A 15,944-nucleotide genomic window follows, 5' to 3' on the forward strand; every position below is an offset into this window, starting at 1 on the left:
TTCTTCTTTGCAGAAAATCAAGCGGGTGCCTTCGGACGAGGAGTGCTTCTTTGAGCTGCTGAGCAAATTCCAGAGCAACCGGATGGATGACCAACGCTGTCCCTTGGAGGAAGGCCAGAAGGTGCCCAAAGAAGCTACGGTGGCCACCCTGGTGCCTGCCCTGGAGGAGAGGACCTGTAAGTTTTTGTTGAGCTGCTCCCGGGGCCCTTGCTGTGCTGGGCTATATTAAGTCCCCTTCTGTCTTAAAGGAAGATAAAGGAAGGAAGTCTTCATGCAGCACTGTTAATCTGTGGAACTTCTTCCTGCGGGTGCCATTGAGGGTCACCAACTTGGAGGGCTTTAAAAAAGAATTAGACAAATTCATGGAGGAGAGGGCTATCAATGAAGCTGGATGTTGGAGGGTTCATGGCAGAGAAAAGAAAGTCATTCATGAAGCACAGTGTTAATTTATGAAACTCCCTCCCCCGAGGCCATGATGACCACCAACTTGGATGAACACATTCTGAACTCTGTGCTGAATTAATAAGTCTATCCTTTTATCTGCCCATAAGATAAGCTCTGCAGCTAAATCAGGCCAAAGGGTCCCTGTCTAGCCCAATATCCTGTTCTCACAATGGCCAGGCAGATTTCCCAAAGGGAAACCCACATGCAAGATAACTCTCCCTTCCTGGGGTTTCTAGCAACTAGTGTAATCAAGAAGCGTTTACTGCCCCAACTGTGGAGGCAGAGCATAGCCATCTTGGCTAGTAGCCATCAATAGCCTCCTCCTCCTCCTCCTCCTCCTCCTCCTCCTCCATGAACTTGTCTAATCCTCTGTTAAAGCTGTCCAAGTAGGTGGCCATCACTGTCTCCTGTAGTTCCACAGATCAATTCTGTGCTGCAAAATGAATCCTCTCAACATTCACCTTCATTGGATGCCTGCGAGTTCAAGTTGACACTTCCTTGCATCAAGATATTAAGCAGGGGTTTGTGTGCATGGACCAAGAGAGGGGGGAAAACCAGGCACAGGAGATGCAGGCAGAGCGCCAAAGCTGCGAGGCAGGCAGGAGGCAGTGTTGAAAAGGTCAGGCTGTGTTATGACAAGGAGCGGGGTTGAGCGAGGCTCTCTCGCTCCTAAAAATAGAAGGAGAGCTTCTTGTCGTCCCTGCTGATGCGGGAGCGCCCCTGGGGGCTCTTGCTTTCCTCCACAGGGCCCACACCACCTCCTGCTTGCTTCAGAGTATTTGGACACAGCGCCTTATTGCTTCATAAGAACATACAAAAGCACTGAGGGATCAGGCCAACGACCCATCTAGTCCAGCCAACCTTGACATCTGAAGGGGGGGCATTCCACAGGGGGAGCGCGACTACTGAGAAGGCCCTCTGATTGGTTCCCTGTAACTTCACCTCTCACAATGAGGGAACCACCAGAAAGTCCTCGGAGGAGGACTTCAGTGTCCGGGCTGGACAATGGAGGCGGAGATGCTCCTTCAGGTATACAGTGCCGAGGCCACTTTAAGTCAATGGCCATCACTTCTAATTGTGCTCGGAAATGTACTGGGAGCCAATGTAGATCTTTTAGAACCAGTGTTAAATGGCCCCGGCAGCTGCTCCCAGTCACCAGTCTGGCAGCCACATTCTGGTTTAGTGGTAGTTTCCACGTCACCTTCAAATGTAGCCCCACATAGAGGGCATTGCAGTCCACAGTGGGGGCGGGGATAACCAGGGCATTTACCACTCTGGAAGACAGTACGCAGGCAGGTAGGGTCTGAGCCTGCGTACCAGATGGAGCTGGTAAACAGCCGCCCTGGGCACAGAATTCACCAGTGCTTCTATGGACATCTGTGAGACCGAAATGGTCTCCAGGCATCACACCTGGTCCTTCAGGGACACCGTTACCCCATTCAGAAGTAGGGAATCCTTCCACCTGCCCCCCAGAAAAAAGTACTCAATCCAGTGACCACCATCCACCCCCACCCCCAACCGACTCTGTTCACACATCTGTCTAAGCTAGCGGGCACATCTTATGCCAGGAGTTCTGCAGGGTAACTATGTGTGTTGCAAGCTGCTGAGCAAGGGCTGTTGCTGGGACTAATTCTGGGCAGTGTGTTCCACAAGATGCTGGTCTTTGCTGATATAATCCTCGATTACTTCAGAGCAAGCAACCTGGAAGAATTTCTAATCACTGCACTACACGTTGTTGTTGTTGTTGTTGTTGTCGTTGTTGTCGTCACCATCATCATTGTCACAGAATTGTAGAGTGGGAAGAGATTACCAACAGTCATCCAGCCCAGCCCCCTGCAATGCAAGAATCACAACTAAAGAATCCCTGATAGGTGCCCTTCCAATCTCTGCTTAAAAACCTCCAATGAATTCTGAATTCATAGGGTTGGGAGGGAGTCTAAGGGTCATTTAGTCCATCCCAGGGTCTCCCCAGGGTTCTGCTTTTTAATGTACTCAGTTATACTGTAAGCAATTTTTTTTAAAAAAAACTTTATAAATGACTTAAATGTAGGAATTGAGAGGGATGCACACTGTATTTGCAGATGATGCAAAACTGGGAGGGGCAGCTAATACAGTGGTACCTCCGGTTACGAACTTAATTCATTCTGGAGGCGTGTTCTTAAGCCGAAACCATTCTTAACACGAGGCACGCTTTCGCTAATGGGGCCTCCCATGACTTCTGCTCGCATCCCAGGGCAAAGTTTGCAACTAGGGGCATCTTCTTCCAGGTTAGCGGAGCTTGTTACCTGAAGCATTAGTAAGGAGGACAGTACGTAACCTGAGGTTCCACTGTACCGCAGAAGATAGAATGAATTTCAATGAGGACAAATGTCAGATTCTGCACTTGGGCAGGAATAACGAGATGCACAGATATAGGTTGGGGGACACCTGGCTTGACAGCAGTGGATGTGAAAAGGGATCCAGGGATCTTAGTAGACCACAAGCTTGACATGAGTCAACAGTGTGATGCAGCAGCAAAAAAAAGAAAAGAAAAGCTAATGCAGTTCTAGGCTGCATCTGCAGAAGGAAGGAATGGGAACTGAGCTTCACAACTAAAGTATTATGGTTATGATTATTATCTCCTTCATTGGAGATCTTAAAGCAGAGGCTGGGTGGCTACCTGCTAGGGACACTTTAGCTGAGTTTACTGTCTTGCAAGCGGTTGGACTAGGTTTGGGGGTCATCTATTCTGTTTCTGCAGTAACATTTCTTTCATCCTGTGCACTGGCAGCCCAGTCCTCAATGGCCTCCCCACAGACTGAGGAGCTCTTCGACCTCATCGCCAGCTCCCAGAGCCGGCGGCTGGACGACCAGCGGGCCAGCGTGGGCAGCCTGCCAGGCCTGCGCATTACCCCCAACAACCTAAGCCACCTCCGCAGGGAGGGTGGCACGCAGCAGGAGCCAGGAGACGAGTTCTTCAACATGCTCATGAAGTGCCAGGTATGTTTTGAACATGGCTAATCACTTGACATCATTAAACCCACTTCAGAAACTGTCAGTTCCTGGTTTATGAAAATCTTGGGACTTATTTTTTTTGCTCTTTTCTTTTGGGGGGCGTTGATGTTGTGGAGGGGTACTCATCCAACTCTGAAGGGGTCATTTTCAGAGCACTGGTCCATAGAACCACTGAATTTCAGAGTTGGAAGGTACCCCAAGAGTCATCTAGTCCAACCCCAGGCAATGTAGGAATCGTAGGTAAAGCATCCAATGATTTAGAAATATCTGTACCACGATACATTTTTAAATGTCTGAGTGCATATATGCAAACTCATGTGAGACTTTTTAAAATCAGAAAGAAGCTGACCATTATGGGGGAAAGATGTATTCTCAATTGCTTGCATAGGCCAAACAAAAGGGGAAAGTATTCCAGAGAGCAAACATCCTGTTCTCACAGTGGCTAACAGATGCCTCCATTAGGAAACCACCAAGGAGGATCATAGCACAAAAGCGCTTTCCCCTCCTATGAGTCTCAGCAACTGGGATTCGAAAGCATTACTGCCTCCAACTGTGGTGGGCAGAGCATAGCCATCATGACTAGTAGCCATCGATAGCCCTCTCCTCCGTTACATTAAATGCTCAGTTTCTTGTTGTTATAAAAATAGCCGATCAACAACACTCCTGCAGGTGATCTCAGTAATGGAGCTAGAATGTTATAGTTTCAGGCAGTCCCTTAGACCTAAGTTGTTCAGGGCTTGACCCCAGCTCAGGAGATGGCCACCAACTTGGATGGCTTTAAAAGAGGGCTGTTGAGGACTATTCACCACAATGACTCTGCTCTGCCTCCACGGCCACAGGCAGCAATGCTGCCGGAAACCACAGGAGGGGAGAATTGGTGTTGCACTGGAATCCTGCTTACTGGTTTCACATTTAGGTACTTGGGCGGCCACTGTGAGAACAGGATGCTGGACTAGGCAGCCAGAGAAGATTATAGCATGGAATCATAGCATTGGCAAAGACCCCCATTGGTCATCTAGCTCAACCTGCTGCAATGCAATTTCTGGGCAGTATTCCACCAGCTACTGGTCCTTGCTGATAAGGTTCTCATGACTTGGGAGCAAGTGACCTGAAGGACCATCAGTGAGTCTTGGTCACAAGTTAACTACGCCAGTGTGACGTGGTGGTTAGAGTCTGGGAGATCAGGGTTCAAATCTGCCATTGGCCATGAAGTCCACTTTGGGGCAGTCACTCACTCTCAGCCAACCTACCTCGCAGGGTTTTTGTGGGGTGGGGGAGAACCATGTACATCCCCTTTAGATCATTGAAGGAAAGAAAATGCAATAAATAAATAATAATCCCAAGGATCATTTAGCCCAGGCATCCTCAAACTTCGGCCCTCCAGATGTTCTGGACTACAATTTCCATCTTCCCCGAACACTGGCCCTGTTAGCTAGGGATCATGGGAGTTATAGGCAAAAACATCTGGAGGGCCGCAGTTTGGGGGTGCCTGATTTAGCCCAACCTCCTGCAGTGCAGGAATCACAACTAAAGAACCCCCAACCTTTGCTTAAAAACCCCCAAGGAAAGAGAGTCCACCACCTTTGGAGGTCATAGAATTGTAGGGTCTGAAGGGACCCCCCCAAGGATCATCTAATCCAACCCAGTCCTAAACCACCTGGCTCTGCTCCTCTCTATGATGCCTCCCTCCTTCACTTCTTCTTCTCATTCCTCCTCCCCTCTTGCCCCTCCCTAGTCCTCTCGCATCGATGACCAGCGCTGCGCAGCCCCCGATGCCACCCCACGCGGTCCCACTGTGCCAGATGAAGATTTCTTCAGCCTCATTCAGAGGGCCCAGGCCAAGCGCATTGACGAGCAGAGGGTGGACCTGGCCTTGGGTGAAGAGGAAGCCAAAGAAGAGGAAGCACAGCCCAGGCCCAGCTAAGACCGGTCCCCTGTACAGGGTCTGGACTGAGCCCTAGTGCTGTGAGGACACAGGCGCTGGGGGCAAGACACTGGGGCAATCTCAACTGTAGCAGTCCCGCCTCAAGGGAGTGGCTCTGAGCAAGGCCCATTTCTTGGAGGGGGGCTGTTATCCTAGAGATGCTGGGGATGGAAAGTTGAGTTTGCCTCTACCACTAGGGGCAGTCTACCTCTAAGCTCCTAGAGACATTCATAAAAATGTACAGTTGGAAGAGTGCCCCTAAAGTTCATCTAGCCCAGCCCCTTGAAATGCAGGATTCACTGCTAAAGCATCTCTGACCGATGGCCATCCATTGGCTACAGGGAAGAGGACAGGAGCAATGGGGGAGGGGGTTGCTTTTCACTCCTTCCCACATCTCCGAGCCCAGTCGAAACTGGAAATCAAGCCAACTGCAGGAATATCTCTGCCAAGATTCAATATATTCACTAATTTATTCTCTCTCATATATATATATACATAAATATATATATATCTCAAAAGAGGGGTGTTAGACAATGTAATTTCATTGAGGGGCGGGGTCCTTTATCTGCATGGTACTTTTCCCCATCCCCGTAAAAATCCAAGAGCTGCCAAATGAATTTTGTGGGAGAAGAGGGGTGCTTATTAAACATTTTTGGAACTCAACGTCTTTTGGTGTTTTATTTCATCTTCCAACTCTGAAAGCAAGAGGAAGCTGGGAGGGGGGAGAAGAGTCTAATTTGCCCCACATGGCGTTTTGGGGGCGGGGGCAACAGAGAAGGGTCACTCCCAGCTTCCCTGCCGTTATTTGGCAAAGGGCTAAACCACATTCCAGGTGGCTCAAGCCATCCCTTCTGATGGATCCTGAAACCAGAATCCTCTCTTGGGATTTGGCCACCAGCCCCCACTTGAAATATTATTTTGCCATTTTTAAATAGCTGATGCTCCTTACAAAATCACACCTCGCCACTGTACAGGGTGCAACTTGGGGCCTGGCCCTCTTCTATGGATTTGGAAGCATAAATTGCAGGGTGCAGAGGCACTCCCAGTGGCCATCTAGCTGAGCCCCCTGCAAGGCAGGAATACAACTAAAGCATGCCTGACAGGTGGTCATCCAACCAATCATGACATTGGATGACCAGCATATGGGTGGCCCTGCCTGGCTATCTGCATGGGGGAGATAAAAGAACAGGCCCACCATGGCAAGCACACCTGGTGCACAGCTTTGCATATAATTAGGGTTTAAAAAACAAAAACAAAAAACCCAATGTTAGGAACATCAGAAGTGTCTGCTGGATCAAGTCAATGACCCATCTAGTCCAGCAACACTTGCAGGGCCGTCTTAAACGCCCCTGCCGCGGTGGGCGGGTGGGCGCGGTGGGCGGGCGGGCACAGCGCGATCTCTCTGGCGCCCTCCCGCCCCGTTTCCCAGCGCGGTGGGCGGGTGGGCGCAGCGCGCAGCGCGGCTCCCACAGGCGCAGCTGCGCGGCGGACCGGCCGGTCAGCGGGCGGGCACAGCTCGCGGCGCCTTTCTGGCAGGCCGGCGCCATGGTGCCCTGCGCCACCGGGGGTCTACCTAGAGCCGGGCCTGAACACTTGCATGTTAGAAACCAGCAAGCAATCCAAGCACAAGAGCTTTCTGCCCTCTTGTGGCTTCCAGAAACTTATATTCAGAAACATTGCTGCCTGCAACTGTAGGGCTCAGAGCTTGGCCATCATGGCTAGATGCCATCAACATCTCTCTCCTACTGCATGAATTTCTCTTATCCTTCAAAGGCATCCATGTTGGTGCCATTAGCTGCCTTCTGTGTGAGTAGCATAGTCCAAGAAGGACTTTCATTTATCTGACCTGAATCTCCCAACGAACAATTTCATTGGATGTCCATGAGTTCTAGTGCTATGAAAGAGGAAGAAAAAAAATTTCTCTCCACTTTGTCCAGGCCATGCATAATTTTATAAACTTATCTTGTGTCACCTTTTCCTCACCTTTTGTCCAAGCTAAAAAGTCCCACACACTGCAACCATTTTTCATAGGGGAAGTCACTCCACCACCTCTCTTAATCATTTGGGTTGCCCTTTTCTAAATGTTTTCCAACTTTAATATCCTTTGTGGAGTTTATAGTGTATTGACATTGCACTCAACACTGCAAGAGTCAAAGTACTAAGGGGTCATAAATCAAACACAATCAGATTCTTCCTCCCATCCTTTCACTAGCTCCGTTTTAAAAATCTTTTCTGATGTACTGCTGCCCTCTGGTGGAAAATCTCACACCCCACACAAAATACCTGTTACAGGTGTTGGTCTGACGTAGTCGAAACAAAATTAAAAAAATTCCTTCCAGCAGCACCTTAGAGACCAACTTAGTTTGTCATTGGTATGAGCTTTCGTGTGCATGCACACTTCTTCAGATTCAGATGCATGCCCACGAAAGCTCATACCAATGACAAACTTAGTTGGTCTCTAAGGTGCTGCTGGAAGGAATTTTTTCATTTTGTTTCGACAAAATACCTGAACATCTTTTCTGAGGCTGCCAGGCCTCATCTGGAGCAACCTTTTGCCAACCTGCTACCCTCCAGGGACTTTGGACCATGGTTCCTCCCATAAAGCAGAAGGCTATATTGGGAGCTGATGGGAGATGTGGTACAAAATGGCTTGAGGGCACTTAAAAATGTTCACCGTCAAGCCATTTAAAAAAGTGTCAATGTGCTTGAGGATTTACGGCACTTCTCCTGGAACAGAGCCAGCCCAAGCCACCCACACCCCTTCTTCTCATTGAGTCCTCTCAGTTTGGGAAAGTCAGTCCCATGCACCTTCCACTTACAAGGTTGAGAGTAATGGCTGTATTGGCTCAGCACACCAACACCCTGCAAATTTCAATCGGAGAAGCACAGATCTATAAGGACTAGAATCCTACTTTTGCCTGCTCAGTGGCATAGCATTCTCCTTGCATGCAGAAGGCCCAGGGTTCCCTTTTGTTCAGAACCATGAGAACTAGAATATTCCCCAAACCACATTGTCCAGCATCAGTCCTACTCAGTGGCCTTGACACACACCTGATGTGCGAGTCAGGAGCAGCTGTGACTACTCAACTTATAATAAAATTTGGAAGGAAATAAAAAATGATACGGAAACTTGGTCTAGGTTAAAACTGACACTATGGGGAAGAATTTTGGACAAAAAACATGAACATCCTCCCAAAATTGTTATTCCTCTTTCAAATGATCGCTATTATAGGAAAAATGGAGTGCATACATGGAGAAAAGATTTAACTAAGTTTATATGGCAGGGCAAGAAGCCACCTATTAAGTATAAATTGTTAATGGATAAAAAAGGGGTGGCTTCGCTCCTCCAGATTTAAGAACATACTACGAAGACTCATGCCTATGTTGGATCAGAAAATGGATGCTGTTAGACAACACAGACATACTGGATATAGAGGGTTGGAATAATAGGTATGGATGGCATGTGTACCTTGCGTACAATAAGGTCAAGCTTGGTACATAAAGGGTTCTTAAATCATATAATTAGGAACTCACTGTATAAAGTGGGGATAAAATATCAAAATTTACTAGAACCCAAAATACTGTGGAGACACTCAGTAAAAATATATATGGGGGAAATGGGGGGAAAGTGGGCTGCATACAACCAACTCCTAAAAGAAGAACATGGCCAATTGAAATTGAAAACTTTTGAGGAAATTAAACAACATTGTACAGTACTGGTTGGTTGCAATACCATCAATTAAACATTTTCAATTTGGACAAAAAAAATTGCTTTGGAAAAGAAGAATCTAAATTACGAAAAGAACTATTAGAAAACACAAGGAAATTATTATCAAAAGCCTATAATTTACTGTTAGAGTGGGACTTAAAAGATGAGGAAGTAAAAGAGGTGATGATCATGTGGGCCCAAGATTTCAGATATACCATCTAGATAGAGCAATGGGGAAAATTGTGGAAGCAAGATGTTAGATTTACTGCTTGCTACACAATAAGAGAAACCTGATGAAGATGATGTACAGGTGGTACATGACCACCATCAAACTGGTCAAGATATACAGATTAAAATCAAAAATCAGATATTGATATGCATTGGCTGAAGTTCATAAAGTTAAGGGTAAAATACCGAAAGATGGTTACTGGGGAATAAGTAAATAATATTAATTACAAGTAATGAAAAACAAAAGAAGTCAAGCTCTGGTGGAGGGAAGACACAATGGTAGAAATAAGGAAAATATACATTTACACATAGATTTTTATATATAGCACAATCTGGAATGGATTGTAAAGAATGATAAAATGTGTAACTGAATGTAATATTGCAAAATAAAATAGAATAAAACCAGAAAAGTCAGCGAATGTGTTATTGGCACAGCATCTGATCAGAAGTGAGGGCAGCGGAGGCATCTGGTCTTTCTGCTTCTCTTTGCTCTTAAGAAGCAGCCACGGATAGCGACTGTCTCAAGGAGACGCAGGCCATCAACAGCAGCCTCTCCAAGCCAGCTTAGCCCAGCGGTTCCATCGACCAACGCATTGCTTGGATCCCCCAATCGCTTCCAGCAAAAATTTAATAAATTGTTATAAAAAGTAAAGAAAGTTGGTGTGAATCTTAACCGGTTGTATAGTATTTTAACTCACTTTATGTTTAAATTTTTTATTGTAAATTTTCCTTGATTTCAATTTTTTAAAACTTTTTGGGAACCACTTTTAGGGTTATTTACAATTGAGAAGAAGTGAGGGGCCAGGAGGTTCGAAGAGATGAATTAAAGTATCTGAAATAACTGCCACAAAGTCTTTTTGTATCCCCGCCACTCGAAAGAGACTGGAGCAATCCAGTCACATCAGACGTCCTCCTGCGTCTCCATCGGGAGGCTGGTCCGAGGTTCCTGTCTGCTGAGGGTCCTCCAACAGGATTTCCCAGGCATCTTCACCAGCCACACGCCTAACTTTCTCCCCCCTAGCTGCGAGGATTTCTTCCACGTTCCTGAATTGCAAAACAAACAAAGGTTTTATAAAAGAGGCAGCAGCCCCACCCAGGGCAGGAACTACCGTAGCAGCCTGAGTTTGAAGCGGGGCAAAAGTCTGCTGAACTGGGTGTACTGCCCTCTCATGCCTCCATTCCCTATGCAGTATGTAAAATGGGAGCAGCAGCAACTGAAAATGTTACCTGTAACAGACTAACATTTATCAAAATATGCCTTTTTAGCAAAACGGTTGCCAATTTTGAGCCCAGCCCACTTGCATTACATGTGTGCATGAGGGAGAATCAGTGTTTATACAGTCAAAGAAGCACAGAAAAAGAAGACTAGGGCAGATAAAACAAAGTTCTTCTTCAGACATCACATCCACATTTGTGGAACTCACTCCCACAGGAGGCAAGTGATAGCCAGCAACGTGGATGGCTTTAAAAGAGGATGAGCCAAATTCATAGGAGGAGAGAGCTATCAATGGCTAATAGTCATAATGGCTCTGCATTGGAGGCAGCAATGCTTCTGGATACCAGATGCTGGAAGCCACAGGAGCGGGGAGAATTATTGGGCTCAAATTCTGTGTGCAAGTTTCCCATTATGGGCATCTGGTTAGCCCATAGCTGTCAAGTTCTCCCTTTTTTAAGGGAAATTCCCATATGCTGAATAGGCTTCTTTGCGAGAAAAAGGAAAACTTGACAGCTATGGGTTAGCCATTGTGAAGACAGGAGGCTGAACTTTGACCTGATCCAGAAGGTTCTTCTTATGCTCTTGGGGGGGGGGGGGACAGTGTGAAACAATAACCCATGCACATGTATTTAATAATGCTTGGTGGGTTGTTGGATACAACCATGAATGATTCTAAATTAAAACTTAGAGAATAGATCCCTAACTTAGGTCCATTAATTTCAGTGTGCTTATCCTGAGCATGATACATGTTACATACACAACCGTAAATTTTTAAATCATTTTCATCTTGCACACTGATGAGAACTCTCTTCTCAACATATTCCATGAAGGCCAAGGAAGCTGTATCTACAAGAACGTTGAAAAAGGCCTGCAGTTGTCCTCACAGTGGCCAGCCAGATGTCCTAATGGAAAAAGCCCTGAAAAGGTTCCCCACTTGTTCTTCCCAGGAACTGGCATGCAGAAACACACCACCTCTGGTAAAACATAGCCATATATAGATAACAGGATTGTGCAGTTAGAAGGGATCCAAAGTGTCATCTAGTCTAGCCCCCTGGTATGCAAACCTCTTTCTGTCCATCTCCTCTTCTGTGCCATGTTCTTTTAGATTGTAAGCCTGTGTGGGTTGGTTGTAAGCCTTTTTTGGCTTAAACGTGGGGTGCAAATGCTCCAAATAAATAAATTCAATGTGTACACTTTGGCATACTTGCCTACTATGGGATTTAGTCCCACCCACCACCAATATACAGACCCTCACCCGGGAAGAAAAGTCATATGAAAAGTCATAGAATGGTAGAGTGGGAAGGCACCCCAAGGGTCATCTAGTCCAAACCCCTGCCATGGTGCTCGCTCACCTTTTCCCAGCCAGGTCCGAGAACCAGCCCAGGTTATCTGCAATGATGTGATGGTTTTGGCAGCCAGGACATTTCACAATCACCACACCATGGTGATATGCTGCCTTGGAAATGGTTTTGGCTGACCGCGTCCCACACACCTGAAAGGGAACCCAAAAAACAACTTGACCATTGTGGGCAGAAAGAGTCCCCCCTCTCCTCTCTGCATTACTGCCCTGTCAAACTCACAAACTCCTGTTGAAAGTCTGAAGCTACTGTTGCCAGTCTGTAGACAACACTGAGCTAGATGAACCCCAGTATTCCCTATGGAAGCAGCACACTGCTCCTATTGTCATTAGTTTTAACCTGTAGCTTATTTTAACTTATTTTAACTTTCTCAATGTTTTAAAGTATCGTTATTTTTATTTTTTTGTTTTATTGTTTTATCTTTTTCGTAAATCACTTTTATTTTTACAATCAAGCAGTGTATACATTTTATCAAATAAATAAAATTAACACTCTTGCCTTGTTACCCCAAGTTCTCTCTCTTAACTATATGACCCTCTGGGCAGAGAAATCGTTCCCTGCTTTCCTTTCTACTCTTCTCCACCAGAGGACGCCATCCTAAGTGCGACTTGGACTACTACTCCCATCAGCCTCATCACACAGGACTTACTTGCTGGACTGATGGACGTTGTAGTCCATCCAATGCGAATCTAGGCTGCTTCCTTCATCTTGGGGAAGGGGCTTCTCTTTCGCTCGCTGCTCCAAGAGCTCCTGCCCCCCTTGGCCCTGATAATCGGGCCTCATTTTAGATTCCCATTGTAATCACTATGAAGCGCGGTAAAGAAAGGCCCGGCCAAGTTTCCAGGAGCAAAGATGGCCGCCACGCCGTCGCCGCCCACACTGCGTTTCCATCCCCCAGGGCTCTCTGCTCCGCCTCGCAGCAGGTTCTTTCGGCCTTTTCTCTCGCCTCACCAATCACTTCAGACATATACGCACACAAACTCACGGACCTTACACGTGTACACGAGCCTGTACCCCGACGCGGCCTTCAAGTCCTGAGTCGCCTTCTCTTCCTGGTGCGCTCCACCGCTCAGGTTGCGTTGCTGGAGAGCCGTGGCGAAAAAAGAAGACGGCGGTGGAGGGAAAGGGGCCGTTCGCCAAAGACCTAGCCCCCGCGTTGTTCCGAGCCTGAAGCGCCCCGTCAGGGCGCCAAGGCGCCTCAAAAGCGCTGAGCAAGCCGCCGTTGTCGCCATCTAAACCCCGGGCAGCAAATAAAAAATAAAAAAAATCACTAGGTAGCCGCGGTCGCCATTTTAACTCCGGGCAGGAAAAGGCGGGAGGGAGTTTCCGGCCTTTTTAAACCAGAGGTCCTTTGAGATGACTTTTAAAACCATGGACCACACGGGCTGAAAGCTGCAATAGCTGTCTTGGATTTCAGACTCCGTGGCCTTCCCCAGCCCTAGGTAGAGATGCTATTGCGGAATAAAGCAAGATTCTAGTCTTCATCGTTCTGAACAAAGGGCTCAAATAGGAATCCACCTTTGAGCAAGTTGAGCTATCTAGCTCAGTATTGTCTACTACTCTGACTGGCATCATCTCTTCAGGGTTTAAGATAAGGGTATTTCCCAGTTTACTTGGAGATGCTGCCATAATCTTCCACCCAAAATATAGCAAGAGCCTAGTCCTCACAGTTCTGTCCTGTTAAAGGGCTGCAAAAAAGTAGGTACATAGGGACAGCCTTCGAGTAAGTCAGACCCTTGGCTCAGCATTGCCTGTACTGACTGGCAGGGGCTGAACCTGGGACCTTCACTACTGCTAAGCTGTGTCCCTTCATGAAAGAAGAAAGCAAGGTTCTAGTCCTCATCCTATATAATAAAGTGCAAGTGTCTCTTGCGTCCAGTCCCTGTGTCCCTGGGTTTGCGCTACTGCACATGTGCCCCACGGATTGGACGCAGAGACTGGACGCACGTACACACACACTCTCCCCACCCCCACCCCCCTGAACAGTGTTGAGAGGACATAATGGAAGGCACCATTGGGGATTCCCCCCTCAAGAAAAAGTAAAGAAAGGTGGAGTTATGAGAAGGGGGGGTAGTGTCCGAAGAGGAAAGGAGACAAAATTGTGAGGGAAATTGGTGACAGTTTGGGGAGGGGGGGGGAGAGTCCGACTCTGAGGGGAAGGGGAAGTTGCCCCATGTCGGACCTCCTGCCTGCCTTCTTCCCTCCCTCGCCCTCCCGCCCTTCAAGCTCTGGCCGCCACTCCCCACTCGACTGGAGGGAAGCGCAGCCGCAACTTTCCCCTCTCACGGCTGCTTCTTTTTCCCTTAGCTCGCGCAGGCAGCGCATCCCGGAGAAGCCCCACTCGCTTCTCTCTCTCTCTCTCTCTCTCTCTCTCTCTCACACACACACACACACACACACACACACACAAACCGCCCGCCTGCCGCCACAGCAAACCACCCAGGGGGAGCCTGGGGCCCTCGATGCACATCCCCGCCGGTGGAGGCGGAGACGGAGGTGACGCCTGCACGGTCCCAGGGCTTCCCCTCCGTTCCCGCCCGGCTAGCGCCCATTTACTTAACGGGCTGAATTACACTAGTAGTGAATAAAGGGCTGAATTAAACATCGGCATAGGAAACTGCCTTCTACCTCGTCAGAATACTGGCCCCTCTAGCTTAATATTGCCCACACTTGTGGTGATGATTTATTTAATGTATATGCTGCCCTTATACCCACAGGTATAGGCACCAGGGTTTCAGGCAGAGGATTTATTCCCAGCTCCACCTGGTGATGCTGCTGGGGATTGAACCTGAGGGCCTTCTGTGTGCAAAACAGGTGCTCTCCCACTGAGCTACGACCTTTTTTCCATTAAAAAAAATGTGCCTTTGATCAGTGTGTGCCAGGGTACAGTCCCCTGCCTTGATACAAAGCAGGAAATATAGAATTGCAGAGTTGGAAGGTACTGTACCCCAGAGGTTCATCTAGAGTCCAACCCCATGCAACGCGCCAGACCAGACTCCTTTGTGTGCAAAGCTGCTTTTCTCCATGGTTCCCGCAACAAGAGCTCCCTCCTCTGAATTGGGGTCTCTTGTAAATCTGAGGCTCATATATATGGGGGGCTGAGGGGCCTGCCATTCAAATGGTGTGCGTGCACCACGCCATGTGCACCCCCCAGAAAAAATATTTTATTCAAGTTGCCACCCATGTTGGTGATGTTGTCTGGTTTTGAAATGTGCTCTCTCTTTAGAGCACAGGGATTTCTACCTTTCTTGGTTTTGCCAGAGTTGCCCCATCAATGGGTGTGGTCCTCAGAATATAGGATATCTGTGGGTGCGAAGAAACCCTTGACCTTTCATCCCATGAAGCTGAACTTTGGAAGATTCAGAGCAGATTTTTAAAATGTGGGATGACCAGCTTCATATAACCAAATGCTTAAGTCTACTTAGTGCACGAAGGAATTAATGCTATAGAATAAGCTGTCCTACCAGGCTTAGCAAGGTCACCAGAGAGCCCTATCACTTGGTTGTAGCTCTGGAAATGGTGCTTCTTCTTTTGGGATGAGGATACTGAAGTGGCCAGCTAAGGTCATTATGTTACAAAGAAACTTATTTGACAGTTGAGCAACCTCCTCCATTAAATTCCAACTCTCACCATGCACAGAACCCAAAGAATTGGAAGAGGCCTCGGGGCTTCATCTAGACTGCCCCCTCAAACCCACAGTATCATACTCAAAGCCACAATCCATATTTATACAGACAATAAGTAGAGTTTAACTGACAGTTTCCAAAGTCAAACAGAAATGTTAAGTTCAAACTCTTCTGAATGGTTTGTGTGTGGGAAGTTCCTTTACCTATAGGCAAGCTCCACGTACTATATTGATGTTATTAATTTGAACCTTTTCCAATGTAATCCTTCTGCATTGTCCTTCCCAGGGGCACTTTCAAAGAGTGACAAAGATCCAAAAAAGTGAACTCAGCACAATTGGATGACAGCCATGAACCAACAGAACAGCAGGGCTAAAGCAGAAGAGTGTGGCAAGCTTAGGTAGGGATCAGATTTACAGTAACTATATTTTACTATGATTGCTCCTGC

The 15,944-nt window shown here is 47.3% G+C and overlaps 2 protein-coding genes across 2 annotated transcripts in view; one reads left to right on the forward strand and one right to left on the reverse strand.

Moving 5' to 3' along the window:
- The window catches only part of GPSM1 (G protein signaling modulator 1), a 62,666-nt gene extending 56,641 nt beyond the window's left edge, over nucleotides 1-6,025 (forward strand). Inside the window, exons 12-14 of the mRNA XM_035113168.3 lie at nucleotides 14-176; nucleotides 3,215-3,423; nucleotides 5,174-6,025. Coding sequence (XP_034969059.3) covers nucleotides 14-176; nucleotides 3,215-3,423; nucleotides 5,174-5,362 — 561 coding nt within the window. The 3' untranslated portion in view covers nucleotides 5,363-6,025. The remainder of the gene's footprint in view (nucleotides 1-13; nucleotides 177-3,214; nucleotides 3,424-5,173) is intronic.
- A 3,972-nt stretch (nucleotides 6,026-9,997) lies between these two features.
- On the reverse strand, nucleotides 9,998-13,193 carry DNLZ (DNL-type zinc finger). The gene is made up of 3 exons (XM_035112555.3): nucleotides 12,863-13,193; nucleotides 11,868-12,007; nucleotides 9,998-10,343 (listed from the first exon to the last, which is right to left on the reverse strand). The coding sequence occupies exons 1-3, from the start codon at nucleotides 13,103-13,105 to the stop codon at nucleotides 10,196-10,198; spliced, it is 531 nt and encodes a 176-aa protein (XP_034968446.1). The 5' UTR covers nucleotides 13,106-13,193; the 3' UTR covers nucleotides 9,998-10,195.
- Nucleotides 13,194-15,944: the final 2,751 nt, after the last annotated feature.

This window comes from Zootoca vivipara, chromosome Z2, assembly GCF_965207765.1.
Source record: "Zootoca vivipara chromosome Z2, rZooViv2.hap1.1, whole genome shotgun sequence".
In the NCBI taxonomy this organism is placed as follows: Eukaryota; Metazoa; Chordata; class Lepidosauria; order Squamata; family Lacertidae; genus Zootoca; species Zootoca vivipara.